We start from the raw sequence: 23,891 nt of genomic DNA on the forward strand, positions 1-23,891 counted from the left end.
TGAAATTCTTCAGAACCTCTACTCTTCTTGCAACTAAAAATTTCTCCCTAACTCTTTCTTCTCTATTTCTCAAGCTCTCACTTGATTCCTCTTTTTTTTTTTGGTGCCAAATACCCTTCCCTCCTATGGCTATTTATAGGTAAAAAAAATTTACTATTCATTAATATTTTAATATTATTTATTATTTTAATATTATTTAAAAAATAATATTTTAATCATTTACTCACCAAATCTGATCTTAGTTTCTACCTACTAATTTCTTCCATGCTAAGGAATCTTAATGCTGAAAATTTATTTTTATTATTTTTTTTTTTACTATTTACTATTTACTATTCACTTTTTACTATTCACTATTCAATTTTTACTATTCGATTTTCTTAAAAAAAATACTAAATAAGTTATCAAAAATTTTAACTTCTCCTTATAAAATTACTATAATTTTATATCCAAAATTTACATTTTTCTATCCACTAAAATTATTATTACTAATAAAATGCTAAAATTTACTACTATATATATATATATATATATTTTTATTTTTATGGGTCTTACAGAACACGTAAAAAGCAAAAAGTAAAGAGCTGATATATACATGAAGCCATTATCTACAACATCATTTCAGGAATTAAGAAAGTTGATAGGGATGAAGGAAGGATGATTTTAAAGTTTATGGGGAATATTTGTTTGATAAACTTTAAAATTAAGGTTAAGGGGTATAATTGTAGTTTTGTTAATTTTAGTTATAGTGTGCGTTTCATTGTTTGGTTATTATTCTAGTAGTGCCACATCCTTTGTTTTTATTCCATTAGGTTTTATTACGTAATTGATTATCTTTTGAGCCTATTTAAAGGCTTCGTTCATTAAATGAAAAGCAACCCCGCAGTTTTATGAGAGTGGCGCAGAGCTTTTTTTTGTTTTATCCAACAGAGAAATATTTGTACTATGTGTGCAGCGGGAGTTCTTGGATGATTTGTATGTGTGTGCGTGAGAGTTTATAATTTAGTGAGAGTTTATTTTAGTGAGAGTTTATTTTAACAGAAGTGAACTCAAATTGAAAGAAGCCTTTGTCTGGAAAGAACCTTCCACTGGCCCAAAGGCTTGCAAAGCCTACTCAATTATCACAAAGATATCCCAGAGATGTAAATGGTATAGTTTGAAAGGAGAGTGAGAGAGATTTGTGGATTCGATACTCCTACTAATTTCATCATTCCAACCCTACCTTGTACTTATTTTGTCGTGTTTAACAGCAACAACATCCTCTTTCATGAAGATGAAGAAGTAATCACAAGTGTTATGCAGAACTTAAACAATAGGTGAGTATTATCAGAAGAGTCATTGCCTGTTATCTTCAGAAGAAGCTTGCTTGCTTTTGACAACATGCAAATTTTTACTGGATCATTCTTAAGGAAACATCTACTAACAACTACATACATATGCAATTATTAATAATATTGTATAAACGTTGTTATATGTACTAATGTACATAGTATATATAAATGTATTATATGGTACGTAAATCACTCAGAATCTAGACTCCTCCTGTGTTGTTCAATAATCAAAGAAACATTACTAGATGTTTTTCTATCAAATAGTTTGAGAGTATTTGACTTGTTTTTTGTGAGGGGTGGAATGCATCCCAAAATACATACTTATTTGCATCTTGGCATGTAAATTTTGGGTCACATAGAAAACCCATCTCAAATCTCCCTGTTCCACAGCATCCCGTTTTTGCTTCCTCAAAACCTGCAGTCCAAAAACAGTGTAAGTAACATTACCCTTTTAATGATTTTATTGAGATCAAGAGAACAACTAAATCGGAATAAAAAATTTAAAATTATAGTAGCTTTATTATTTAGGAATCAGATACCAATACTTAATATAGGAAGTGACTTCGGTACCCATTTAAAATAAGGGGTTTTGATGGAATCTACTTGAAAGAATACCAAAAAATTTAAAACTGCAGCGATTAATATATGATAGCAATGAATGGAGATTGTAATTAGAACTTACCAAAATCAGAAGGATTTTTAACGATTTGCAGAAAGATATCATAGACATTTGCATCTATCATTTGAAGTCCAGGTAGGTCATTGTTGAGCTTTGAGACTAGCCACCCCAACTTTCCATTGAACTCCAAAGCCAAATTGTTGTACTCTTCCATACAATTATGGAACTCCAAAATGTTCATTGCTCTCTCTAGTGGAAGACAGCCCATAGGAGGCAACCCAGTAAGAGAAATTTTCCTTGCTCCAAGGCCATAAATTTCTCTGAAGAAGTTTTCAGCAAGGCCTATGAGAAAGTCCTCATACTGCTCAACACTCGGGAACTCACACCTTCTTTCAGTTAGGGCATAGTAGTTTTCAAGGAAGTCATTGGTTCCTATGCTTACCAAATACAATGCCTCACTTAGTATTTCATTAGCATTCTCCTCACCAAGATAAGCCCTCAATTTCTTTTGGTACTCCTTGTAGTATTCTACTTCTTTCCATAGGGGTATCACACCCTGCAAAATTATCAAATTCATCATGGCTTTCAGGAGTACAGAAATTTAATTTTTCCACGGTTTATCATTGGATCAAATCAGTTTTTTCTTTTGTTTTTAACTAGTGAAACCCTTAATGCATTGAGAAAGTGAGTAATTTTAATGAAATTATTTTCAAAATAATATATTTGTTCTTATTCTTAATTATTGTGTACAATTTTTTTTAATTGTGTAATTATTAGGACAGATATAGTAAATATGTATTTAATGAGACATCTCTAACGGTTGTCATAGTAAAATTCATATATTATAATGATAAAAGTATCCATTTATATGAGAACAATCTAAAATGTGAAAATATATTTTCAAAATTTTTTAAATTAAATAAGGGCAAAGGTATTTTACCATAAATATGGTAGGTATCCAAACAAAGTACATGTAAATATTTGGACTTAATTTAACTCCAAACAGTTATGAAAAAGATCAGTCTTGTCTTGTTTAGAACTTGTTAGTATGGGCTCATAGCTGACCAAACGGTAAAAGTGCAGAAGAGTCAGTCCGACCGATGATACCTCTCAGGTCAATGAACCGATCGGTTAAATCAGCCTTTAAGATAATTAATAATAATAATTGTCGGGGAGTTAATGAAAATAATTGTCATTTATTGACAATCATTGGTAGTTAATGAGTCAGACCTAACGGTATTCTCATTAGAATACCGTTAGGTCTGACTCATTAACCACTAATGAATGACAATATTAATTCATTGGTAGTTAATGAGTCAGACCTAACGGTATTCTCATTAGATAACAAAAATCTCATTTCAAATATTAAAAAATCATTTTAAGAAAATAAAGCCGACGGCTTTATCGTAGCTTGTAAAATTAGCAATCATAAATAAAACCAATTTTTTTCTAACGACCAACTACATCCCTAAAGCCTGTCCAAGAAAGAGTTATCATTATGTACGTACCCTCAAACGAAGAAGATTGTAAGAAAAGGGTAACAGAGACAGGAAGACAGAACAAAAAAAGATAAATTAATAAATATGTTAGGTAAATGGATTGAAAACATAAATAAATAAAAAATTCAAGAAAATAGATATTAATGGAAATGAAATAAAAGAGAAAGTAAATGCATGCAGTAAACTTTTCATAAGAGAAAATGTATATCATCAACAATGAGTAGTTGAAGAATAGAAGTTAGCAGTACAGATTTTATATTGAGGATTTGGTATTCAAAATGAGTAAGAAAATGAGCAAAAAATGGAAATTGAAAACTTACAGCAACATTTGAAGTAGCGTTGTCATATCCAGTTCCTGCAGAAGCAAGGCACACACCAGTTGCAAAATCTGATATGGTATAAGCAGGATCCAAGTATGCAGGAACTGCTTCCTTGATTCCAAAGGCCTCAGAGACAAAGTCAGGGGGGATTCTGCCATTGGAGAACCTTCCAGTAGGGTTTCCATTCAAGAAGTCTCTTCCATATGGCTCAAAGTTGCTCCTAGCAATGGTGGGAATGAAGTTGTTGTTACCTGAATCCACTGAGGAGTCTCCAAACACTATAACTGCAGGAACTTTGCATGCAGAGAAATGTAGCAAGATTAAGATTTGAGTAATAAAAAGGAGCCATGGAGCATACCCTTTTCCCATTTTACCAATTGCACTCATGAGATTCATGATTCTGCAAAAGGGTAGTATTTAATCAGCAGAATGCAGACACCAGAAGGGTTGTGAAAGATACCAGTGATATTTATGGTAGAGGGTTTTTTCTGTTCATGTTACTTTGAAAGTGATGAATGGCAAAAATAGTGACAAAAATTAATTAATTAGGTGGCAGGTTTACCCATTAATTAAAAACTGCTTGATAACAGTAACTTGCAACCTCAAAGCATTATTATACTGTTGAGTGAAAAGAAGAAACATGTTGCCTTCTTTTTCAATCAACACAGTATGGAAATCTGTCAAGCTTCTATTGGAATTATTAACAAACATTAATATATGGATTGAAAATGTAAGAATAATTTATGCAGATATAAATTACTATAACTGGACCAAAATTATCCAATTCCATAAACCAATTGGATGATATATTTAACGGATTAGGTCACACTCCACACTCTTTAATTTCTTGTAAAAAGAAGAAGTTATATTCTAACTGATAAATTTGACAGTTAGAATGGGGAAATGTAATCTTAAAATTTTGCAGAACACTTCTGTGTTTGTTCAAATTTTGAAATAACTTTTATAAACTAAAATTATACATTACTTTTAATTTATGGTGATTTTTTTTAAAAGTATTTATGCCCAATTAGTTAAATATTTTTTTAAAAAATCATATAATTTGATGAAACATAAATCGATTTGATCTGTCTTGATGATGAGTTAATTTAGTTCACCTAACCAATTCAAATAGTTTGCTTCAATACGTTTGTGGAATAACTTTATTATCTTTTAACAATCACCTTAAAGTGCATGTTAAGGTTCTAATTAAAACAATTAGAATAAAAAACTTACACTTCATAACATATCTATTAAGCTAATTATCTATTTCTTAATTATTTCTAACACCAAAAAAAAAATATTTATGAAAAAAGTATTTGGATAATATATATAATATTAGGATGGAAATTTATTTTTAAAATATTTTTACACACTTTTGAATCTTAAAACTAAATTAAGATCCGTGTATAATTAAACTCCTTGTAATGGAATTTCACTTCATCTGTCAAAATCTAGATTTCAATTCTCGTCTACTCACTTTCACTGGAACTAAGTGAGATTAATTTTTTAACAAATTTCAAATTGTCACAATGTTGAAAAGATATTAGAAAAAAATGTTCCTATACTTTTCCAAAAAATTTAATGAATGTATTCTAAAATTTGATTAAAGAAAAATACCAATATTACTTGTATATATAAATTGTGTTGTGCTTTTCTATTATGTAACTACCAACAACTTTTATGATAGTGGTATATTTCCTTAAAGGAAAAAAGCTTATGTGATAGTACGAGTGTATATAAATTTTGTGCATATAACAATAAAGTGGAATGAATGGTATGAATTTAATTATTTAATTATATTATGAAAGGTGACATATCAACTAAAGTTTGTGCAGTGAATTAAATATTTGTGGGACCAAAGAAGTAAAAGGCAGGTCAAGAAGATGGCCATGCATTGGTAGAATGGGCCACATATGAATTAGGGGTTTCCTCTAGTTTCCAGCTCATATCTTCTTAAATTTCTCAATGTATTTATTTCGCATTCAATACTTAACCAATTCTTCAAGGCAATTACAAGAGCAAAAGTTAGATCATGCATTGAAAATTGGAAAAAGGATCAAATAAAAATCTATAAAAAAAAATCAAGTTTTCAAGTTTCAAATTTTTCCAAATCATAAATAAATTATTCATTTAGTGGTAATTTTATTCTCTATATTTTCAAATTCTGAATCTCTAGATTCATTTATCACAATTTTATATCTCTATTTTCTTCAATCATTTTACTTTTAATATTTGGGTTCCTTTATTTAACTTTCACATCTTAATTATCAATTATATGTAACTTTTTAGTTTTAGTTATTTACAATTCCTTCTACTATATTGACATGACTCCCTGAAATTGGAAGAAATACAATAGAACACCGGGACTTTGTACTAAATGTAATTTAAGAGCCAAAATTGTAGGTAATTAAGAATTAAAGGACTAAAAGTTAAAATAATAAAAACCATAATTATAATTAACTATAGGAGTAGAAATATAAATTCGTTTATTTCTTTACTTACTTGAACAAACATTTTATCTTCTGATGTTGTGTTTGATTATACAAATGTAATATAGACACAGATGGGCGAGCAAGTGATATCTGCATTTGTTTACGCTAATTTGCTTCATATGCGGTGGCAGATTTGAAAGGAAAGCTGAAATTTTGATCCTATAGCTGAGAAGAGTTGAAGGGAAATATATTAAATTTACCAAATCATCCTTTGTTTTTTGTTGAATTTTCGTGTGGCAGCTTCACCTCCCATTTACAGTCCCATATATACATGCCGTGTAGTTGAAGGAGAAAGTAATCGAGGGAGGAAAGAATGGCTCTTTTGAATTCATAAAATCGATTTGGAACATTTTCAAGCTCTACTGTTTTGTTTGTTTTTTTCTTTTTCTATTGCTTATGTAGATTTTATTCTCTTAGTTCTTTTATTCTATTCCATTTGTTTTTGTATGGTATATAATACTACCCTTCGGTCCATCCACTCAAAGTCGTTCGGTCCAATCGTTACAACAAATGTTGACTCATAATTGGACAAACGTTTAAGTTATTATTGGGCCAATAGTTCAGCAGACGATAAAATAATGAAATATATCTTATTAAAGATATTGATAACTGATGATATTGATAAGTTGTTTATCAGTAACAAACCGAATCTAAAGGTAAGTCTGTTTTTATTTTATTGGATCTGTGTTGGTTTAGGATCCATGAGACACATATAAATATAACGTCAAGGCCGAAAGTTAGGTACGTTCCACTTACATTCTTCTTACATTCAACTGAGACTCCCCTACATTATACTTACGTCCGATCAGAACTTAAATACAAAACTGTGATAAACAGTTCATAAAATCACTCCTAACTTGAGCGTCGGAGTACCTTTTGCAGGTACCTCCCCTCATTAAGAGCACAACCGAACGACATCCAAAGTCCAACCGAACGTCATCTAGAATCCAACCGAACGTCATCCAGAGTCCAACCGAGCGGAGCACTCAATTCTAGCGTCAGAAAGCGGCAAAGCCACGTCAGAAGAGGTTAGTCTCTCGATCCTACAAATCCCTACCGAAACATTTTGACGCCCACCGTGGGGCCGAGCGGCATCCCGCTGAAACTGCAAGGAACCAAACAAGGACGCAGTCTCAGCATCATCATGTCGACCAGCCCCTACATATTGATCCCGATTCAAGAAACTTTCACCATCAACATCAACATCAACAAGCTTCTACGACTTTACAGATAAATATTTTGATATAACCCTCTTAAATTCATTTATTATTTAATTTATACTTCTAAACCATTTGAAATATTCGTGTTATCCATCTCAACATAAAAGAGCATCCTTTGTAATTGATGCATCACCTAGTAAAAGACTCACCAACAACATCAAAACAGGTTCAGCGGCTTTGTTCAAAGAAACATACATATTTGATAATTATCTTAAATTTATTATACTATTTTTTTGGTTGAATTATTTAATTCATATTCTAATTCAATATATAAGATTGGTCACTGCCACCAGCCCCACTCTCGGCATCTAACATTCCCCAAAAAAAATTAACAACTCCAAAAGTATATGGCGGAAGACATAGTTCCACGCCAACCAAGCCTTTGACATTGTAGGATCTGTTAAAATCGCTGCAACAGAATTATTAGCGTGGAACAAACCAAGAGGGGGGTGAATTGGTTATATACTTTTATTGTGCCTTTTATTATTTTTCTCTTAATTTTTCTTACTGGGCGAATAATTAAATATAAATGACAGAGTAAGGGAAAGAGAAAAATTGCACAGGTGATTTTATCCTGGTTCAGATCACTCGGATCCTACGTCCAGTCGCTTATCTCAAACAAGATAAACCGTTTTCACTAACACAAAACACTTACAAATATTAGTCACAAAGAAAAACAATTTGTAAGAGTTTAGAAATACCACCTCTCTTGAAACCACAAGAGACGAACTTACACTTCCTTTGAATCTTCACAAAGGATGACCACCTCCTTCGAATGCTTCACGAAGGATGATTCTCTTCCAGGCACTTCCTCGGATACACCAAAGATGAACAAGCTATTCCTCTGCCACCGCAGTAGCACTTCAGGACTTTGCAGACAAGAGTTTCCTTAGCTTCAACAATCACAGAGTTCTCAAAGAGTTCAGATGTCTTTTGCACAAGGGAAGAGTTGTTTTTTTTGAGATCAAGAGTGAGTCATCTTATAGACTCAGCCTAATACCCTTCCATTCTTCGAAAACGGGCCATCTAACGCATTTAATCGATTAACACAAGTATTAATCGATTAAAATGAGTACAACGGCTAGTTTTTCAAATCTGAAACCCCCAATGGCTAGTGTTAATCGATTATTCTCAGGAATAATCGATTATTATTAGCTTTAATCAATTATTACAGGGGCAATTGGGTTTTCAGTGCCAGCCTCGTTTTAATCGATTAAAACTGGGTTTAATCGATTAAAACAGCTTGTGGATGATTTTCAACCGTAAATAAATCAAATATAAATTACAAGAATCAACCCTAATACATATTTGAGCACTATTACATCAACTTTGATTATTATAAAAGCTTTATAAAATACAGAGATCTTCAATTTGTCTTTATGGATCTTGACTTGTGCAAATCTGTTCATCATCAAAACTTCATCTTTGATTTTTGCTAACATTCTCCCCCTTTTTGATGATGATCAAAAATTCTTCTGAGTTTAAAGCTTTTTAATAATCTGAAACAACCACAACTTACGAAAGGAGAGATTAATAGAAAAATAAAGAAATAAAGAGTTTAAACTATCTTCTCCCCCTTTTTTATCATAAGAAAAAAACATGTGCTCCCCCTTAATAAAAAGAAATTATGCATAGAAGAAAAAGAAAGGAACAACAACTTTTTATTGAATTTAAAAAAATGCATAATTATAAAGATAAACAACAAAACAAACAAAGAGGATCTAGAACTCATCACTTGCGTCACTATTAAAGTGACGCTCTAAGTCTAACATCTTAGTGTCTAGATGCCTGAGATGAGTACATATTTCTTCATGGCGAGTGGTTTGAATGTTCATCATCTCATTTTGGAGGCGAGCCATCTCAGTCATTTGTCTAGAGAGACTCTCTAGACTATATTCCTCGTGCACATGAGATGGGCCAACAACATGTGTGGGGTCAGGCATGGGGATATCCGCAGCTTCGTCTTCATTTTCTTGCCCACCAATGGCATCCTTAGGGTGGATGTAGGAGGGTCCTTGTTTGATAAAACCCATTTGCCTCAGGGAGTTATCTCCAATCTTATGACCCGGAAGGACAGTCTCATGATGTTCATTTGTGACATCTACTCCTTTGTACTCACAAATTTGGGAAACAAGAAGAGGATATGGAAGTGGTGCAGCATCTAACCTTTTGGCTTTGAACATTATTGTCTGAATCAGGTGAGGCCAATTGAGTGGAATGCTCTGAAGTATTGCATACATAATGATGAGATCAGTCTCAGAGCATTGGGCATGATTTGACCCTCTAGGGCATAAAAGCTACACAATAAGGTAATGCAAGAGGCATTCTTCCATCTTGAGTCCACCAGCAAGGAAGAGACGAGCATTGTGTTGTCGTGGATTGCGAAGAAATGACTGGTACACCATTATCTTGTTGAATTGAGCAAAGTCATTCGGAATAATTTGAGAATTTTCTAAAACAGGGACTTTTGCTACATTTGTCCAAATATCATTGTCCAAGACAATGTCCACACCTTTCACCCTTGTTTGGAAAACCCCATCACGAATCCTTAAATTAAAATAGAAGATGCGCACAAGATCCGGATAGTACCTTCCACGGAGTTCCATTATGTGTTGAACTCCTTGTTCAATGATGAGATTGGGAAAGGAGAAGTTGTAGGATGTATACCAAGCGAGATCAATGAATTTTTGTTTGATGAGCTTCCTTTCCTTCCAGAATTGAGAGAATGACTGTTGATCTTGCTCATCAGAGAGCCACCCTTCTATGGTAGCATCTCTTCTGCGAACATTACTCTCCGAAACTCCACTTGTTCTTCTTCTCCTTCTTCTTGAAGATTCAGCCATTGAGATGGAAAGCAGAGGTTTTGGTGAAAGAAAAGAGAAAGCAAGAGGGATATGCTCAAGATTGGTTTAAGTATGGAGAGTGGGGACCAAGTGAGGTATAAATAGGCTCAAAAATGCTCCCCAACGTTCAAATTTTGGGTTTTTGCCCGTTAATAGCCGTTGGCAATGGCTACTGCAACAATTTTTTCGAAAAAAATAGTCTGGAGCGCATTTAATCGATTAAAATGAATGTTAATCGATTACGTAATCGATTAATACTTGGATTAATCGATTAAACCATTCGTAAATGTATAGGTAACGCTTTTAATCGATTTACACGCAGATTAAACACGGTAAGCAACGAAAAATGCAATATTGAGTCCAAGAATGCCTATTTTACTAGTTCTAATATGCCTAGATCTCTTCTAAGCTCAAAAAATCTATCCTTAGGCAATGCTTTGGTGAAAATGTCCGCTAATTGATGCTTAGAATCTATGAATTCCATTTCACAATCGCCTTTTTGGACATGGTCTCTAATGAAGTGATGCCTAATTTCTATATGCTTGGTTCTAGAATGCATGATAGGATTTTTGGTAAGTTTAATAGCACTTGTGTTATCACACTTAAGCGGAATATGATCTAAATGAATATCATAGTCTTCTAATTGCTGTTTCATCCATAAGATTTGTGCACAAAAACTACCCGTAGCAATGTATTCAGCTTCAATGGTTGACAAAGCTACACAGGCTTGTTTCTTAGAGTGCCAAGAGACTAAGGAACTACCTAAAAAGTGACAGGTTCCACTAGTGCTTTTCCTATCTATTTTACAACCTCCATAATCAGCATCAGAAAATCCTACAAGACTAGGCTCAGCTCCTGAGGGATACCATAAACCAAAGGATGTTGTCCCCTTAAGGTATTTAAGAATGTGTTTTACTGCAGTAAGATGAGACTCTCTAGGGCTTGACTGATACCTAGCACACACACATACACTTTGCATGATATCAGGTCTACTAGCAGTAAGATATAATAGGGAGCCAATCATACCTCTGTATTTGGTCTGACTTACCTCTTTACCTGTCTCATCTTTGTCTAAGTAGCAGGATGTTCCCATGGGAGTTGATGCTTCTTTAGCATTGTCCATCTCAAACTTTTTAAGGATTTCCCTACAATACTTGATTTGAGATATAAAGGTTCCTTCCTCCATTTGTTTGATTTGAAGTCCGAGGAAGAAAGTAAGTTCTCCCATCATTGACATCTCAAATTCTCCCTGCATGGACCTAGCAAAATTCTCGCAAAGAGTTGCGTTAGATGAACCAAAAATAATATCATCTACGTATACTTGAATAATTAGAAAATGTTTTCCAATTCTTTTAATAAATAATGTTGAATCAATTTTTCCTCTGTTGAAACCATTTTCTACAAGAAAATTGCTAAGACGTTCATACCAAGATCTAGGTGCTTGTTTTAAACCATATAGTGCTGTCAATACCCAATTTCGTCCGGATTATTTTTATAGTTTCATTGCATTATGGTTGTCACATATTTAACCTTTTTATTATTCATTTACCTATTTCCTTTTTTAGTTCTATTTATTTTATCTTATTGTTTTATTACCTTTTTTCTTTATTGCTTATTTTGTTTTTATTCTATCTCTTTTTATTTATTTTACTTTTCCTTTTATTTATTTTTTTATTTTTTTATTTTTTTATTCTTATTCTTATTTTTTATTTTTATTTCTTATTTTTGATTTATTTTAATTTTAATTAAATTTTTATCTTTTCATTTTGTTTATAATTAAAAAAATTATTATTAGTTAAAAGGTTTTAAAATTAAATTAAATTAAAATAAAAAAAATGAATCAAAAAGTGAGAAAAGGACAAATTGGCTAAAAGGGGAGGACAGTGGAGGAAAACAGTTTTTTTCTGCTGCGAGGAGACAAATTGGTTTTGGGCAGGCAAGGACAAGGCAAGTTTTGGGGAGAGCAGAGGCGCGATTTGGTTTGGCAGGAGGCACAACAGAGGGATTGGCAATTCGCAAAAAGCAATCACTATAGGAAATTCATTGATTACCGACGGGCTATTAGCGACGACCCTTAAGCCTTCGGTAAACTTTGTTTACCGAAGGATTTTCCGAGGGTCTCTAAAGTAGTACATAATTGGAGGATTTTGGCCTTCGGTAATCGACATGGGACATTACCGAAGGAACTTGGCCTTCGGTAAGTGGTTGGTGTATAAGAAAATTTTTCCCTCCCCCTCATTTCGCGAAAGCTCTTCTTCCCCCAATATTCAGAATCTCCCAACTCGTTCTTCCCCTAAGTCCTTCTCCCAACTCCCTGTACTGCTTGTGCACACTGTTCCCTCACCATCATTGCGCTCCAGCCTCGTCGTTCACTCAAGCAAGCCATCTTCGTCATTCGGCCGACCATTCCAAGAACGTCCTTGGAGTCATCTTCTCAAAGGGTCTTGGTCGTTGGCTACCGGTGTTCGCCTGCGTTAGCTGCTGGAGTTCGCCGCTCACATTATCATTTAGTCGAAAATCAGGTATTCCCTCTCACATTTTCATTTCGCATTCAAACACATTTGCCCTCCCTTCTCTGATTTCCCCAATCTAAGAATCGTCACAATTATTTGGTCCAAGGGCCGTAGGCGCGGGGTGCTGGAGTTCGCCTCCCTCCATTGTGCTTCAACCGCAACGTGAGCTCGTGAACCGCCAGTTCAATTGTGCCTCTGCAAACCTGTATTGGCCTGAACTTCACTTCCGGTTTGAGGACTCTTGTTCGGGACACTTCACTCGCGAGGTAATATTCCTTCGTTCCCCACCTGAAACCCTACAGAGATATGATATACGTGTGTTGGAAATGTGGTGTGGTGTGTGATTTTGTATTGTTGTGATTATTGAATTGATGAATTTGTAATTGTATAATGAGAAACATGACATTCTGTTCCATTTATCTTCTTTCATTTGATTTGGCTGATCTTGTTTCTGGTTTCTAGTTCTAAATAGGAATGTAGGTTAGTTATTGTGTTCTCATTCAAACAATCAAACATGAGACAACCATAAGCATAAAGAGTTTATTTATGAATGTACATATACCTTGAGGTGTTGCGGAACTCATAGAGCTTGCCACGGTTGGAAAAAATGATGAGGGCAACCTCAGCATCACAAAGGGCTGAGAGCTCATATAGGCCTTGTTGAGCAAGCCATTTCTTCTCTTGGCAAATGTGACTTGCCTGTTCATTTGGTTCTTTATCCTCTTCAGTTAAACCCTCCCTCTTCCCATCTCTATTTTCTCTGTCTACATCTCTTAAAAACACACACTCTTTCTTGCTCCGGAAACTCTCTTTCCTGTATTGGTTAATAGAAGATTGTACTTTGTTAAATTGACTCTTTGCTTAGGGTACTGAAAGGGATAAAACAGTAGTGCAATAGTGGAAATAAAAGAGGAAACCTGAAAAATGTTCCCTTACGTTTTTTTTTCATCTCCCTACCGTATACCCTCCATAATATGTGTAATCAGCTTACTAACTTACCACAATTCCATACCTCAACTTTTTGTGTAAATGCTACACACATTTACTACTTCATTCAACTTTGTTTATGCTTCAATAGGAAATGTATATTGAGTTAGTAGGTTATCTTCACTAGCAAAATACCCTTTGATCTAAATGTTTGTTAAGTTGTATTCTATCTAATGTATATTCATTATATAATTGATTTTGGATTGTAAAGTTTGCAATTTGAGCATGTATGAATTGTCTATTTTGATGATAGCCTTGATGGGAAATAAATTGTGCAATTTGAGCATAGAAACTTATGTTGATGTTGTTTTAGTTTGCTGCTGATCGATCTATCTAAAACACTAAAGCCTTGATGGGAATCAGCATTTTCCCCTAAACCTAAACTTAAAATAACTCATAAAATTGAATAATAGTACACAATGTGCAAATAGGAGGAGAGGTTACTTGTTAAGTAACCTTACCGTTCAACCTTTCCAAAATAACTTTTTGTCAAAGTTATTCACTGTTTCCCCCTGAAATTGGCTTCCATAATACTCCCACATATGAAATAAGGAAAGAGTGAGTAGAGGAATTGCCCATTATTGCAATATAGATGTCGAGATTGCACCAGATCAATGATAGAAGTGAATGTTAATGAGCCTATTTGGAAGTAGAAGCCCACCCTATAAGTTATTACAATGTTTGATGGTGCACTTTCACACTAAGAAGTGGAAACTAAGCTATTACAATGTTTGATGGTGCACTTGAATTGCTTGAAAAGCATTTATTCCAAGCCACTTTAAGTTGAAAATGAACACAAAATGGAAAGAAATTACAAAGGTTCCGTGATACCAAGTCAAATTTACAATGCAATGTTGGTACAATGAAATAAAGCCAAGTGTGGCTGCTAGTTTAGATTGGTTGAAGACCAAATGCGATGTGTTTTTGCTGCTGAAATGGTTGCTGGACCAGCAATGTTAAAGTGCTCTTGGAGTCCAAGCTTGAAGCCCTTTTAACACCTCATCCACTTCCTAAGATGCTACCCCCTTGGAGCAAGTAATCTGAGGTAGAAACACTGCACCAAAACGTCACAACACCAAAGCAAACACCTAACCAGTCAACAAACAAATCAGTTGCTGCACCAGGATTTAATTTTCGCAGTTATGATGATTGGCACAAATTTGAAGGCAAACAAGTTGAATTCAAGTGAATTTAAGCTTGGAATAACAGATGGGACACAAAAGAAACCTAGTAGAGGCACTAGAACAGATTAAACAAGCAAGAAAAGACTCAAAACAGTGATGAAATTGTGTGCTTCGAAACTGTTTGATAAAATTCAAAACTGTTTGACAAAATGCCCCAAAGAACAACAGATTTTGTGTTTCTGGTTTTTGACCTTTCAAATCTGGATTGCAGGGTTTAAATTGGTTTTTATGATTGCTATACACTTGGATAAGCATATAAATGTAATTGGAAACTTAAACCCAACTTTTGCCAATCCAAAAATGAAAATTAGAATATGGCTAATGCCAAACAACACAAAAAAAACATTCTGCACCAGAAATATGACTGAAAATTGGTGGTTTAAGTGTCAAAATTGATTGGCAGTGGTGCAAAGGCTTAAGTGAGACATCAAAAAAGTGTATATCATCATTGTGAACATGTTTAAATTCTGAAACAACAAAGAAACATTCTGCATCCGAAAATGAATGGTACACTTCCAATTTTAAGAAAATTTGATGGTTTAAATGGTGATTTGGCTCATTGGCTGGAAAATGACCAAATGAATAGTATGCAGAAGTTTTAAAGGGTCAAATAAACTGTTGCTAATGTTCACAATGCATAGAAACAAGGGGAGGCAGCAATTGGCAGTGCAAGTTGTTATTTATGCAGAATAAAAGCACCAAAATTGCACCAAAATGAGAAATGTAGGAAAGAAATTGGAAACTGCAGTGGTGAAAATGAACAACAGTGATTCAAATGTTGAAATGCCACTTCAAACAAGTTTGTATCATCAAATGGAATATGTTGAAGCACTTAAACAACCACAAGAAAGTCCATATCAGTTTTGAAGGGTTTAGTTCCAAATTTAACCAAATTTGATGACTGAAACTATAATTTGATACAAAGGCTGGAAAATTACCATATGAACAGTAACAACAGGTTTCAAATGGCCAAATATACTTGCACGAACAGTCAATCAGCACCGAAACAGATTGCAGCAACAATTGATAGTGGTAGTTCCCAAAAATGTAGAAAAATATACTAAAAATTGTTGCAGCATGAAGAAAACAGCAAGTTCAAAGCTGGATGGATCAACAAACATGCAAGAAAGGTCCTAAGCAACTACATCTAGCTTCAGAAATTGAGCTAGGGAAATAGCACATGGCCTAAGACACACAATGACAGCAGCACGGTGCAAAGCTGGATTAAAACAGTGACATATGTAAACCAGATTTTGGAATCAACTCAACCATTCATTTTTCAATTCTGTGATTGATTAGAATTGCTATCACTTGAGACATGCTTAAAATCATGAAAGAAACTTTTCTCAAGCTTTAGACACAACAAAATTGAGCAGAAACAGTATTGACCAAAGCAGACCAGAATTTGAATTGGAGAATTGTGAAACAAAGACAGCACAAGCTACTAAAAGTAGGCAACTCAGGTATGCATTTTGCATTTTAGTGATTAACAAGAGTTGATACTACTTGAAACATGTTTAACAATAGTAAACAAACTTATACCAAGATTCAAAACCACAAAATCTGCCCAAAAATAGTGAGCACAACTTGAAACCAGTGAAGAGTGTTGATGCAAATTTATAAAACTGGAAACAATGTTTACACTACTATTAGCTCTAATGATCAAAGCTAGACATGGTGCCATTGCTTTTCATGACCAACATAGAGCAGAAATTGCTTTAAACACAAACAAAACTGAAAAACCAAATAAATAGAAGATTTGACTATTTATGGACCTAAGATTACACTACACCATGGTAAATTTGGTAAGAATGATGATGTGCAATCTGTAAAAGACGCTTAAAAGTGTCTACACAAGTTGTTACCTCCTAGAAATGACTAAGAATGGACTCAAGAATTGATTCCTAACACACTTTCTTGAAATCAGTACTAAAACCTCATAAGGGCTACTAGAAATGCACTAGAATGGTCAAATTTTGATGACTGCACTAAAGTAGCCTAAGAAACTTCAAACAAACTGTCCTAACAAGTTTAGGATGGTAAAACAATGCTAATTAGAAAGTCACACTACAAAAACAACTTAGAACTCAAAATATGACACCCTAGAACCTAAAACTAATTAGTAGAATACACTAAAAGTGGTCATAATGCATACTGTAATAAAGTAGTAACCAAAACAGTAAAACAACTATCTACACAAGTTTTAAAACATAAAAGAAAGATAGAAATGAGGGCACAATGAGATGATACAAAGTATACAAAATCAAACAGCAGTAAAAATGAAAACTGCACCAGAAAAATGATTTTAAAAGTGTGCTTTGAAACCCAAAAATGATTGGCAGTGTTTGTAAAGCTTAAGTGATGATTCAAGCAACTTTATATCATCAATTTAAAGGTGTTTAAACATTGAAACAACAACGAATCACAGTACACTCAAAAATCACTAATTCACTTCCAAATTTAAGGAAAATTAATGGTTTAGGAAGTGATTTTGCATGTAGGGTCAAATTTGACCAAATGAACAGTGCACACAGGTTTGAAGTGGTAAGGTAAACTTGTTCAAACATTCACAATGCATAGAAACAAGCAGATGCTTCAAGTCAGACATGCTATAGCCAATTATGCAGCATTTTTAAACCAAAATTAGCAGTAGAAGTTTGAGTTTGTAGTGACTAAAAAGTGTACTTATAAGGTGAGAAATTGTGATTTCACCTAATGCAGACTCATTCTAAGGTATGTAAACATCCTAACAAGTCTAACTTAGTGAAATCAAGGTAGGAAAGTTGAGAAAATCAAAAAATAACCTAAAACTAAAAGTTTTAGTATTTAACACCTAAAAAGTGTGTTCAAAGGGTGAACAATTGCAAATAGAACTAATGTAGACTAAATTTAAGAAATGTGAACATCCTAACATGTCTAAAGTACTGAAATAAACCTAGGAAACTATTCAAAAGCAAAGAATTAGGTACAACTCAAATTTTGAGTAGTTGGAAGCTATAAAAGTGTGCTTAATAGGTAAGAATTTGCAACCAGACCTAATGTACAATTATTTTAAGTAATGTGAATATCCTACCATGTCTAAACTAGTGGAATGAAGCTAGGAAACTTGTCAAAAGCAAAGAATTACCTCAAACTCAAAGTTTGAGTATTTAGAACCTAAAAAGTTTGGGTATTTTAACTAATGTTATTGTCAGTAGATACTTTTATAGCTATTTGATTGCCTAAATTGTGTTAATATGTATTATATATCCATGCTTTTATTATAGATATTTGATTGCGTAAATTATGTTGATGTCTATATTGTATGTTCATGTATATTGTCTTTCATTTATTAGGCTACAACTTGATTAAATTAAGTAGTCATTTAAAATCCTATGGTACTACACACATTCTCAATGCAATGAGAAGGGTAAAAATACTATAAACACTTAGAACCTACAAAATATTTGGAAGTACTCTAGACAAGAGAACTTCAGTAGTAATAAGTTGTCTCCTCCAACTTTAATACACAGCCCCTTAAAATATATAAGGCATTTCAATACTGAGGACTTCTCTTTGCATGCCCTTATTGAATGCCTATGACAATAGTGTTCAAATTGCCTTCCATGTTCGACTTGAGTAGTAATAGGTTTATTACTTATGTCACATGGAGTGTTGCTGTTTTGGCTAAGTTTTGATTTGTTTGGCTTGTCACAGAACATGGCCCATTTTCCCAACCATCGTGGATGGATGTACGACCGTTGTTATAGTGAAAGGAGAGGTTTGAAGGAATCTTTTGTCATCGGAGTTGAAGAGTTTGTGGAGACGGCCCGACGATGTCAATATTATGCCCTTGATGGAGGGATTCGATGTCCATGCATCAAGTGCGAATGTACAAGGATTTTGAAAGATGAAGTCGTCAAAGTTCACCTTTACCAAAAAGGGTTCATGCCTAATTACACGGTCTGGACATTTCATGGTGAAGAAATTCCTTCGACCTCCACTGCAACTGTAAAACGGCTTGCATCAGGTTCGAATACTATTGTACATACATATGAGATAGATCAATTTGCCTATATGCAAGAGATGGTCGACAATGCTCTTCGTCACCATGCTGAAGAAGCATATGATAGTCACGATGAAGAGCCTCCAAATGAAACGACGCAGAGGTTTTACAATTTACTTACAGAGGCAAATCTACCTGTATTTGAAGGTTCATCTGAGTCAAAATTGTCAGTGTGCATTAGACTCATGGCTGGCAAATCTAATTGGAACATTCCCATTCAAGCAGTGGACTTCTATACAAAATTGATGTTAGATTTGACACCACCAAACAATTTCATGCCGAAGAATTATTACCAAGCCAAAAAATGTGTTTCAAAGTTGGGATTGGATGTCAAGAAGATTGATTGTTGTGTTAATGGATGTATGTTATTCTATGACAATGACAGTGGCAAAAATGATGCATTGTTGGTTGAATGCAAGTTTTGTGGCTCACCTCGATATCATACAATGCATGCTGGACGGAGGCAAAAAAAACCAATTCCAATAAAGTCCATGTTCTACTTGCCTATAATTCCAAGATTACAAAGATTGTTTACTTCAATGCAAACATCACAACACATGACATGGCATGATGGTAACAAAACTCCGGGATTTTTGCGTCATCCTTCTGATGGTGAAGCTTGGAAGCACTTCAATCGTAAACATCCATCCTTTGCTAGCGAACCACGTAACGTCAGACTTGGTCTATGCTCTGATGGGTTTACCCCGTACATTCAGGCGTCTGCATCACCATATTCATGCTGGCCCGTGATAGTCACCCCATACAATCTACCACCTGAGATGTGTATGACAAAGCCTTACATGTTTCTATCGTGTATAATACCAGGTCCATCTAATCCCAAATCATTGATTGATGTTTATTTGGAGCCTTTGATTGATGATTTGAAGAAGTTATGGAATGGTGTTTGGACATATGACGTTTCAAGGAAGCAAAATTTCCTTATGAGGGCAGCCTTGATGTGGACTATTAATGACTTCCCAACGTATGACATGTTATCTGGTTGGAGCACGCATGATCGATTAGCTTGTCCACATTGCATGGAACATACAAAGTCATTCCAATTGAGTTATGGTCGGAAAAGTAGTTGGTTTGACTGCCATCGACGGTTCTTGCCCATTGATCACCCCTTTAGAAGAAACAAAAAGGCATTTCGCAAAGGGCAAGTTGAAACGGATATGCCCCCACCCAAGTTCAATGGATCACACGTTTGGAGAAGAGTGAAAGACTATCCAAAAGTCACTGAATCTGGTCAGAATAGGATAGAAGGGTTTGGAGAATGGCATAATTGGACTAAAAGAAGCATATTCTGGGAACTTCCCTATTGGAAAGACAACTTGCTAAGACACAACCTCGATGTCATGCACACAGAAAAGAATTTCTTTGACAATGTCTTCAACACAATTATGAATGTTATAGGTAAAACAAAAGATAATGAGAAAGCAAGAAAAGATTTACCTTTGTATTGTGGACGAAAAGACTTAGAGTTGAAGGCGCAAGGTAACGGCCGATTATTTAAACCAAAAGCAAATTACACCATTTCAAAAGACGAGGCAAGAATAGTGTGTGGATGGATCAAGGAGCTTCGAATGCCAGATGGATATGCTTCTAACTTGTCCAGATGTGCCGATGTTCAGAACAGTACTATTCAAGGGTTGAAGAGTCATGATTGTCATGTATTCATGGAGACTTTAATCCCTCTTGCGTTCAGTTGTTTGCCAATGCACGTGTTAAATCCACTGATAGAGATCAGTAACTTCTTTAAAGATTTGTGCTGCACGACACTAAAGGAAGATTCCCTTAAAAAGATGGATGAAAATATCCCGATTATTCTCTGCAAATTGGAAAGAATATTCCCTCCTGCATTCTTTGATTCAATGGAGCACATTCCAATTCATCTTGCATATGAAACTTGGCTTGGGGGACCCGTGCAGTACAGGTGGATGTATCCCTTTGAAAGGTTTATGGGAGAATCCAAACAGTCAGTTAAAAATAAAGCTAGAGTGGAAGGCTCAATTTGTGCAGCTTACTTGCACAGAGAGACAACTTATTTTTGTTCACATTATTTCAAGAACTTCATGTTGTCCCCCACTCATGTCAGAAATGAAATGCAATGGCAAGTTGAACCACGTCAAGGTGCATTATCAGTTTTCCGACAATCAGGCCGTCACGCAGGGAAAGAATTCACTCATTGGTTAACTGATGCTGAATTCAACTCTGCTCATGTCCATGTCTTGATCAATTGCAGTGAAGTCAAGCCGTACCTTGAGTATGTCATCATCCATCTCTAATCTATCAAACGGTTTAATTGTTATACACTAATGAATTTCATTTGTACCAGCTCATTTGTTGTGGCTGAGCAAGTCGCAGAAGGAAATACTTCTGCTAGAATACACTCAGAGTTTCCCTATTGGTTTAGAAATCAAGTCCATAGTTTTTCCTACGTTTAGAGCAAAGTTAATTTGACTATTGCTTTTATAATTTTGTTAGTACCTTTGTAGGTTTTTAATCAGGCATTAACTCCCACGGTTCAAGAGTTAAGACATCTCTCCAATTGGCCAATGAGATGTGTCAAAGAATGGCACACTTACTTCATCAATGGTTACAAATTCCATACACATGAATGGTCTAAAGGAAAGAAAACATCAAATTGTGGTGTGTATGTCAAGGGCCTAACAGAGGGTTCTTATGATGATTTTTACGGCATCATTCATAAAATATATGAGTTAGAGTACAACAGCACTACTTCTCCAAACAGAGTGGTACTTTTTTATTGTGAATGGTTTGATCCTTCTAGAGCTGGTACTAGAGTTGATCCACGCTTTAATATTGTCGAACTGAACCAGAGATTAAGATATGGACCGTTTGATCCTTTCATTCTACCATCTAATGTCAGACAGGTTTATTATGTGCCATATCCACCATTTCGCAATATTGACAAGCGTGGTTGGGCCGTAGCAATACAAACGAAGCCTAGAGGTCGCATAGACTCAAATGAAGTTGAGGAAGATGTTGCCTACCAACTTGACCAAATGTCACAACCACAAGAAATTATCGAAGTTGAACGTATAACCGCATTGGTCGACCCTGATGGTGATGGAGATGAATTAGAAGCAACAATACAAGGTGATGAAGAACAAGAGGAAGAAGAAGAAGAAGAAGAAGAAGATGAAGAAGAAGAACAAGAACAAGAACAAGAAGATGATGATGATGATGACGATGAAGAAGAAGAACAAGAAGATGATGATGATGAAGACGATGCTGAAGATGAAGATGAAGATGATGATCATGATGACGATGATTGAATGTTGAACATCTATTGTAGCAAATTGGACTATCATTTGATTACCGTTATCTAAAATACCATCTTAAAGTTGTATGCAATTACTTATACATTGACTTTAAAAACAATTGATCCTTCTTTATTCATTTATATTGTTTCGCTTTATTTGTTACTGATGAGAGGGTCGCACCTCCCACAAAAGTTGTGCATAAAAGAATGCAGTATAGTACTAGGAAGTGACTCCTAGGTCGTCTCTCAAGGACCAAATGTGGTTCGAGTCTCAGATCAAACACGTAGTGGGGGGGTTTGTGAAATATTTTGTGAATGCAAATGACGAAATTAAAGATGAAAATTAAACACAACCGAATACAATTGGAAACATTAAAGTAAATGAAAACAGAATGAGGACCGACGGTCCTATAGATGACCGAACGCTTCTACATTTAGATCGAACGGTTTCTAAAGTAAGTGAGGAAATTGGAAATACAGGAAGATAAAAAAAAACTGAACGAAATGGACAACATGATAAACGGTAAAACTAGACTCAACAATGCAAAAAAAATAAATATTCAAACACAATTAAAATTATTAAAATGCAACACTTAAATTAAAAAGATTAATGCTCATTTCAGTTTGAAATACAATTTCGAAGAAACACCTTAGAAGCGAACAAATAATCAAAGGCATAAATTATAAATGAAGTTGCTAAACCATAAAACACATCTCTGGACTTCTTCTCCCGTGAACATGGCATCCGTATGCATTCCAACCATGAATCAACAGTTTTTCCCCAAAATCGAATGAATGCAAAGAAAAGGAATGTAATCACCGATACTTGCTTCTCTTGTGTATTTCCCACTTTTCCTAGCCGTGACCTGCACATTAAAAGAAAAGAGAAAAGAAACGTGTTGTTCTCTTCAAGCTCAACGTGTGCATGCTTCAGCTAACTATGTCCGTGTGTCACCTCCAGCCAAATGAAGTGCAAGATGTAATTTAAGGAAACAAAAACGTTCTCAGTGTGCTAGACTATTCTTCAATCAAATAGTGCGTGAAAAGCAAAATGAAAAGGCAAGAGTGAATTCAGCAACATAAAATTAAAGTGAAGCTATTTTCATTCCACCGTAACAACATTCACACTTTTTTTTCTTTCTTCCAAAATTAAAATGTTCCCAGCACCTATTCTCTAAGAAAAGAAAAAAATGAAAACTGAAATGAAAACTGAGAGCTGCTGGAAGAGAGAACCGAGAGAGACCCCCTCGTGGGTGGCTGCTCACTCCAACCTAATTCCCCCCCCCCTCTTTGAATAAGGGTGAATGACCCCCTAAAAACCAGCTGCTGCCCATTCTCCGCGTGGCTGCTTTGCTACTGGACCGTAAGCTCCCTGCACCTCCTAATCTTTCTTCATGACACCACACTCCATGCTTCCATTCTCAGTGACGCTCTTCCGCGTGCACCTCCCATGTGCGTATGTATCTCCTTTCTCCAATGCTGGATGTGGGCCGCGTGTGTTGATGTGCTGCACCTCCTGCTTCTTCCCAATCTCTGCATGAAGCTGCTGGAC

At 34.9% G+C, this 23,891-nt stretch overlaps 2 protein-coding genes across 2 annotated transcripts; one reads left to right on the top strand and one right to left on the bottom strand.

The window, feature by feature from the left end:
• Nucleotides 1-1,342: 1,342 nt before the first annotated feature.
• On the bottom strand, nt 1,343-4,219 carry LOC124825027 (GDSL esterase/lipase At2g42990-like). The gene is made up of 3 exons (XM_047297563.2): nt 3,767-4,219; nt 2,011-2,503; nt 1,343-1,743 (listed from the first exon to the last, which is right to left on the bottom strand). The coding sequence occupies exons 1-3, from the start codon at nt 4,160-4,162 to the stop codon at nt 1,556-1,558; spliced, it is 1,077 nt and encodes a 358-aa protein (XP_047153519.2). The 5' UTR covers nt 4,163-4,219; the 3' UTR covers nt 1,343-1,555.
• Nucleotides 4,220-18,704: 14,485 nt separating this feature from the next.
• On the top strand, nt 18,705-22,352 carry LOC148197362 (uncharacterized). Its single transcript, XM_088092682.1, has 3 exons — nt 18,705-21,316; nt 21,389-21,473; nt 21,549-22,352. Exons 1-3 carry the CDS (start codon nt 18,705-18,707, stop codon nt 22,350-22,352), a joined length of 3,501 nt encoding a protein of 1,166 aa, XP_087948808.1.
• Nucleotides 22,353-23,891: the final 1,539 nt, after the last annotated feature.

The sequence above is a fragment of the Vigna umbellata genome, chromosome 6 (genome assembly GCF_029865625.1).
Source record: "Vigna umbellata cultivar VRB3 chromosome 6, Vumbellata_1.0, whole genome shotgun sequence".
NCBI classification, from domain to species: Eukaryota; Viridiplantae; Streptophyta; class Magnoliopsida; order Fabales; family Fabaceae; genus Vigna; species Vigna umbellata.

Coding starts and splice junctions, on each gene's coding strand:
- LOC124825027 (XM_047297563.2), bottom strand. CDS start 4,162: ATGAATCTCATGAGTGCAATTGGTAAAATGGGAAAAGGGTATGCTCCA. Junction 2,504..3,766: donor ACGCTACTTCAAATGTTGCT/GTAAGTTTTCAA, acceptor ATAATTTTGCAG/GGTGTGATACCCCTATGGAA. Junction 1,744..2,010: donor TAAAAATCCTTCTGATTTTG/GTAAGTTCTAAT, acceptor TTTGGACTGCAG/GTTTTGAGGAAGCAAAAACG.
- LOC148197362 (XM_088092682.1), top strand. CDS start 18,705: ATGGCCCATTTTCCCAACCATCGTGGATGGATGTACGACCGTTGTTAT. Junction 21,317..21,388: donor GAAGTCAAGCCGTACCTTGA/GTATGTCATCAT, acceptor CATTTGTACCAG/CTCATTTGTTGTGGCTGAGC. Junction 21,474..21,548: donor CCTATTGGTTTAGAAATCAA/GTCCATAGTTTT, acceptor GTACCTTTGTAG/GTTTTTAATCAGGCATTAAC.